The sequence below is a fragment of the Coregonus lavaretus genome (assembly GCF_964263955.1).
Source record: "Coregonus lavaretus genome assembly, chromosome: 5".
NCBI classification, from domain to species: domain Eukaryota; kingdom Metazoa; phylum Chordata; class Actinopteri; order Salmoniformes; family Salmonidae; genus Coregonus; species Coregonus lavaretus.
The window spans coordinates 5682826-5690211 of record NC_139992.1 but is presented as its reverse complement, the minus strand read 5'-3'; the positions used below and the strand labels follow the sequence as shown (position 1 = coordinate 5690211).

The window sequence follows — 7386 nt, the reverse complement described above, 5'->3', positions numbered from 1 at the left end:
GTACATGCCCTAGATAGCCGTCCGTTAGGATCTGGGTTGATTAGGGAGGTCACAGCGCCTCTTAAGATGGTGACGCAGGGGGGTCATGAGGAGACGATTCAGCTCTATCTGATTGACTCTCCTGCGTATCCGGTGGTACTGGGGCTTCCCTGGTTAATTACCCATGACCCTACTATTTCGTGGCGAGAGAAAGCTCTTACAGGGTGGTCTGCTCAGTGTGTGGGGCTGTGTCTGGGTGTTTCCATAGGGGCGACCTCGGTGGAGAGTCCGAATCTAATGCCAGCACTGCAGATTCCCCCTGAGTATGAGGATTTGAAACTGGTGTTCAGTAAGACTAGGGCGGCGCAGCTGCCGCCTCATAGACAGGGGGATTGTGCGATAGATCTCCAGTCAGGAGCAGCCCTCCCGCGGAGCCATGTGTATCCCTTGTCCCAAGAGGAGAGGAAGGCAATGGAGACTTACATCGCCGAGTCTCTGAGACAGGGATACATACGGGCCTCCACTTCACCCGCTTCCTCAAGCTTCTTTTTTGTGAAGAAAAAAGATGGAGGTCTGCGCCCGTGTATTGATTACCGCGGTCTCAATCAGATTATAGTGAAGTACAGCTATCCACTTCCTCTGATTGCGACTATGACGGAGTCATTACACGGTGCTCAGTTCTTCACAAAATTGGATCTTAGGAGCGCATATAACTTGGTGCGCATTAGAGAGGGCGATGAATGGAAGACAGCATTTAGCACGACCTCCGGTCATTACGAGTATCTCGTCATGCCATATGGGTTAATGAATGCTCCCTCAGTTTTCCAATCCTTTGTAGATGAGATTTTCCGGGACATGCAGGGGCAGGGAATAGTCGTGTACATAGACGATATTCTGGTGTACAGTTCTACCCGAGCTGAGCATGTAGCCCTGGTGCGCCGAGTGTTGAGGAGGCTGTTGGAGCATGACCTATATGTCAAGGCAGAGAAATGTCTGTTCTTTCAGAAGTCGGTCTCCTTTTTGGGTTATCAATTGTCTGCGTCAGGGGTGAAGATGGAGGTTGACCGGGCGTCAGCTGTGCGTAATTGGCAAACCCCAACCACTGTGAAAGAGGTGCAACAGTTCTTGGGCTTTGCGAATTATTACCGGAGGTTTATCCGGGGTTTTGGACAGGTGGCAGCTCCCATTACGTCTCTGTTGAAGGGGGGTCCGGTGCGCTTGCAGTGGTCAGCTGAGGCGGACAGGGCTTTTGGGAGACTGAAGGACCTGTTTACCTCAGCGCCGGTGTTGGCGCATCCGGATCCCGCTTTACCTTTCCAGGTAGAGGTAGACACGTCCGAGGCTGGTATTGGGGCCGTTCTCTCACAACGGTCTGGCACACCACCTAAACTCCGCCCCTGTGCTTTTTATTCTAAGAAGCTCAGTCCGGCGGAGCGGAATTATGACGTAGGGGACAGGGAGCTGTTAGCCGTGGTACAGGCCCTAAAGGTGTGGAGGCATTGGCTTGAGGGGGCTCAACACCCTTTCCTCATTCTAACTGACCACCGTAACCTGGAATACATCCGGGCAGCTAGGAGACTGAATCCTCGCCAGGCCCGCTGGACTATGTTTCTAGCCCGGTTTGTGTTTAAAATCACTTACATCCCTGGGTCCCAGAACGGGAAGGCAGATGCCCTGTCTCGGCGATACGACACGGAGGAGAGGTCCGTTGAGCCCACTCCCATACTACCGAAGTCTTGTCTGGTTGCACCGGTGGTATGGGAGGTCGATGCCGAGATCGAGCGGGCGTTACGCACCGACCCAAGTCCTCCCCAGTGTCCTGTGGGTCGGACGTACGTTCCGCTCGAGGTACGCGATCGCCTCATTTATTGGGCTCATACGTCCCCCTCCTCTGGACATCCAGGTATCGGCCGGACAGTTCACTGCCTTAGCACTAAGTACTGGTGGCCAACGTTAGCCAGGGATATGAGGATTTATGTCTCCTCCTGTTCGGTGTGTGCCCAGTGTAAGGCGCCCAGACATTTGCCCAGGGGTAAGCTACAACCCCTGCCCGTTCCACAACGACCCTGGTCCCACCTCTCGGTGGATTTTGTTACAGACCTTCCCCTCTCACAGGGGAATACTACCATCCTGGTCGTTGTGGATCGGTTCTTGAAGGCCTGTCGTCTCCTACCCATGCCGGGTCTACCTACTGCCCTACAGACCGCTGAGGCTCTGTTTACCCATGTCTTCCGGCATTACGGGGTACCCGAGGATATAGTGTCTGATCGAGGCCCCCAGTTCACCTCCAGAGTGTGGAGAGCGTTTATGGAACGGTTGGGGGTTTCGGTGAGCCTTACCTCGGGTTACCACCCGGAGAGTAATGGGCAGGTTGAACGTGTCAACCAGGATGTGGGGAGGTTTCTGAGGTCTTATTGCCAGGGCCGGCCGGAGGAGTGGGCGAGATACGTTCCGTGGGCCGAGATGGCGCAGAACTCTCTCCGCCACTCCTCCACCCAACTAACCCCTTTCCAGTGTGTGTTAGGGTACCAGCCGGTCCTGGCACCTTGGCACGAGAGCCAGATCGAGGCCCCTGCGGTGGATGAGTGGGTGCGGCGCTCGGAGGAGACGTGGAACGCTGCCCACGTTCATCTGCAGCGGGCCATCCGTCGGCATAAGACGAGCGCCGATCTCCACCGCAGTGAGGGGCCTGTGTACGCACCTGGAGATCGAGTCTGGCTCTCGACCAGAAACCTGCCCCTCCGCCTGCCCTGCCGGAAGCTGGGTCGGCGGTTTGTGGGGCCATTTAAAGTCCTGAGGAGGTTGAACGAGGTGTGTTACAGGTTAGAACTGCCTATTGATTACAGGAATATTAACCCCTCGTTTCATGTGTCTCTCCTCAGGCCGGTGGTAGCTGGTCCACTCCAGGATTATGAGATAGAGGAGATTCCTCCGCCCCCGTTGGACATCGAGGGGGCTCCGGCGTACACTGTGAGGTCCATCCTTGATTCGAGACGCCGGATGGGGGGTCTCCAATATCTCGTGGAGTGGGAGGGGTACGGCCCGGAGGAGCGGTGCTGGGTGCCGAGGAGGGACATATTAGACCTGTCCCTGCTGACCGAGTTCCATCGGGGTCATCCTACGCGCCCTGCTCCGCGTCGTCCTGGTCGTCCCCGAGGCCGGGATCGGCGCACGGCTGGAGCCGCGCGTCAAGGGGGGGGTACTGTCACGGTTTCGGCCGAGGCTGCTCCTTCTCCTTGTTCGGGCAGGCTTCGGCGGTCGTCGTCCCCGGAGTACTAGCTACCACCGTTCGATGTTTCATGTTTGTTTGGTTTTGTCTGGTTGTACACCTGTCCCTTGTTAGTGTTTGATTTTGTTTCCTATTTAGTTATCGTGTGTTGGGTCAGGTGTTATGTGTGATTATTATTGTCAGCTGTTGCCATTGAGGAGTTTCCTCTCTCATAACTTTGTATTTGAGAGTTCGCACTGCGTGCGCTTTTTTCTTGTATTTCGCACTGTTGTGGTTGTGCGTAATTGTTCGTGCCACCCGGTTGGGTTGGCGACTCATTCCTGTTTTTGGATATACTAAAGTCTGTTGACGAACACCCTTGTTCCTGCGCTTGATTCCCTGCACCACATCCACACAATGCGTTCTGACAGTTTAAGGATGGGGTTTGAAGGGGAGGTGCTGGCTGGCTGCTTACACTCACCGTTAGTTTTGTGTCTTATGATAGCTAGCTTGTTGCAAGTCAGAACATTTATCAGAAACACAACTTCTGTTTGGAGTCTCGGCTTCCGAGGCTATGTCTCCTGAGGTTGTGGATTATGGTCCAATCTGAGCACTGACATCACCCAAAACAGTTAGTCTTGAACAGTTATCCTGTTTCCCATGTAAAATAGCCTTTGAGTGACCAAAACATAAACCATACTATATTTTCTCCATTTAAATGCTTAGTTGAGAAAATGTACCTTTTCTCTGATGTCTAACTATCAGTAAGAATGAATGACAGGCTAGGTGGCCATAGCAACATACAATCTTGTTTTACATTACATCATGCTTTCACAAATGATTTGTTAATTTCTGTGCTCACGTGTGTGTGTGTGTGTGTGTGTGTGTGTGTGTGTGTGTGTGTGTGTGTGTGTGTGTGTGTGTGTGTGTGTGCAGAGAGACGCTGGGGAGGGGAGTGTGTGTCAGTCATTCAGGGATAAATAGAGAGGCAGAGCTCAGAGTTTGTCAGAAGGCTGACCTGACAGGGTCACACACAGGATCAAGCAGGAGCAGGACCTCAGCATTTTGATCCTTTATTACAAATGGAGACACATGAAGATGTTCAATACTGTTTTCAAGACAGAAACTCTTCTTGCAGAAAGTCTTCGCTATCGACATCTATCTACATAACACTGTACATCTTCTTCTCATTGATTTCAGTAGTCACAGTATTTTTGAACATACTGGTGATCATCTCCATCTCTCACTTCAAGCAGCTCCACACTCCAACCAACCTGCTCATCCTCTCTCTGGCTGTGGCAGATCTCCTGGTGGGACTGATTGTGATACCAGTAACGGCTGTAGCATTAATGGAACCATGCTGGGATTTTGGGGAATATTTCTGTGGGTTTTATTTCTATATCAGTTGTTTGTGTTCTTCTTTATCTGTGGGCAGTTTGGTCTTGATATCTATTGACCGTTATGTTGCTGTGTGTGATCCCTTATTGTACCACTCTAAAATAACAATAACAAGAATGATGTGTTGTATATCCATTAACTGGTGTTTTTGTATCATATACAATGCTGCTATTGCAAAAATCTTTATAAATGTACAGGTACCCAGCAGGTGTTTGAAAGAATGTTTTACTGTAGAAGGGTCAGTCTGGGGTAATAGAATTGACTTTGTAATTACAATGTTTGTCCCGTGCTCTATTATTATAACACTTTATTGTAATATATTTGTGGTGGCCAGATCACAGGCCAGAAAGGTATTTTCAAAAGAGACTGCCAGTGTGTCTGGTGTTAAAACTGTACAGGCAAATAAGTCAGAGAGAAAAGCAGCAAAAACTCTAGCTATTGTTGTTTTCACCTATCTAAGTTGTTGGATTCCATTTTATTTTTATGCACTTTTATTTTTAATTGACCAATTTGTATCATTTATCATCAGCTGTCTGCCACTTGCTAATTCCTTAATTAATCCAATAATTTATGCTTTCTTTTATCCATGGTTCAAAGTAACAGCTAAACTTATTTTAACTCAGAAGTTAAGACGTTCATAGTTATAATAATATAATAATAATATAATATAATATAATAATAATAGTTCCTATGCTTTTATTCCTAAATATGACACACATAGGTTTGATATGTTTTGTAATACATTTGTTGTAATTGCTTCTTTCATGTAACAATACACTGACATTATTCATCTCAGTGTTGTCATCATAGATACATGTGGTGTTGTTGCAGAATGATTTGGATGGATTGGAATGGAATGACTTGGAGAATGCATAAGAAGGCATATGCTTGTTTTATAAAAGACATTGTAGTCATTTAGGGTTGTATATTCCAAATACCAAAGTCTGTGGTTGTTCCATGTTATTTAATGATAAAAAGTAAGTATTCTAATAGTACATTCCGAGGACGTCAAGATTCATTCTATATGTTGTTTAACATCACCCTCTAGTGGCTCAATTGGGACACAATGCCTTCATCAAGTGTGGTAGAGTTGAAATGTACAATAATGCATGATATCAGATAACGTCCAAGTCTATCTCAATGGTGTATTGTGTAAGTAGTTGAGGGTAAAATGCAAGAATATGCAATCATGGTTAACACTTTATAGTGTTCAGTAATAAACCATTTGTAAGGCATTTACAGTTTGCTCACCATTTATTAATCATTACTCCCACATTTGTTAAATGTTAGTAAGCTAGGTATTTTCACATTGATATATAACTACTCTATGCATTAATGATAAAACACAACAGCGCAGGAGATCGCAGCAGACACTTCACCCTCAACATTCTGGGTATGAACACTACAAAAGTTGCTTATAAATGTGTGAATAACTAATTAAAACAAATGTGTGTGTAATGATAAAGAAAATATTTACTTTTCAAAGCTTCAATATGTAACTTTTTGGGTGACCCGTCCAAATCCACATAGAAATATGAGTAATAGAGCTGTCATTCTCATTGAAAGCAGGTCTAAGAAGCGGTAGATCTGTTCTATGTAAGCTAGTACTACGTTTCCCATTCTTAAGTTTAGTTTTGTACTCCTTGGCTGCGTTGCCGACGGCAGTGTAGATGGCTGAGTTAACTTCTTTAGAGCCTGTACCATGTACAAATCATTTTTGGATTTGACATCAAAAGTTTAATATGAGGCGACATTATAGAATGCCACCTTTTATTTGAGGGTATTTTCATATGTAAATTAGAACACCTTATGTATCTAGTCCCCCCATTGGAAGAAGCCATAAGAATTTGGACAACTTCACTTGTAGTGTATTAAAGGGAGTAACCCTTTAAACATAATGTTCAGTTAAATTATGTATTTAGATATTGGTTCCCTTACCCTGTAAGCAGTTTATGAACTAATCTAATGAGTGACTACAATCCACACTTTGGTTTTGGTAGTCACTGCCAACAAACACAAATGTTAGCATTTTCAGACAAAACATGTTACTTCTACTACTTTCAGCATACTACTACAACAGTGTGACTGTTTTGGAATAAAATGTTCATATATTTCCTTTAACATCCTCTGTGTTGTGTGCTTATTGTTTAACCATTGATATGTTCTAGGTCATTTTGAGACCTTAAGGAGCACCAGGTACTGCTGGAATGTCTACCAATGGCATGTCCATCTTTTTGTGAGAAATTACACTGGTCGCTCAACATTTATTAAGGATGAATAGTCCTCGCTTTAGGGACTGCAACACAACTTTACCAATGATTGGTAAATGATTTACAAGGACATTTATTAAACATCTTAGTATTACATACTATAAAAGTTATTTATACATGTGTGAACAACTAGCTTAGTAACACAAATGTGGGAGTAATTATAAATAAATGAATAAACTATTTCTCAATCCATTGAATATTCTTTATTACAAGGTGTTATTATAAAGTGGTACCCACTTTCTATATTCATTCTGACTCAACAGCATCTGAGAGCTGCTCTGGCATGACCACTGACCTGGCAGCAATCTGACACTATGAATCATCAATGCATATAGTAGTTATTTATGAATGTGAAAATACCTAGCTTACTAACATTTAACAAATCTGTCAGTAATGATTAATAAATGGTGAGCAAACTGTAAATGCCTTACAAATAGTTTATTACTGAACGTTAAAGTTTTATCCATAATTGCATATTCTTACATTTTACCATGAACTACTACTATACACCATTGAGTTAGACCTGGAAGT

At 45.3% G+C, this 7386-nt stretch overlaps 1 protein-coding gene across 1 annotated transcript; it reads left to right on the top strand.

The window, feature by feature from the left end:
* Positions 1-4269: 4269 nt before the first annotated feature.
* Positions 4270-5226, top strand: LOC311128852 (trace amine-associated receptor 6-like; the record flags this gene model as incomplete). Its single annotated transcript, XM_084161072.1, has 1 exon — positions 4270-5226. One exon carries the CDS (start codon positions 4270-4272, stop codon positions 5224-5226), a length of 957 nt encoding a protein of 318 aa, XP_084017198.1.
* Positions 5227-7386: the final 2160 nt, after the last annotated feature.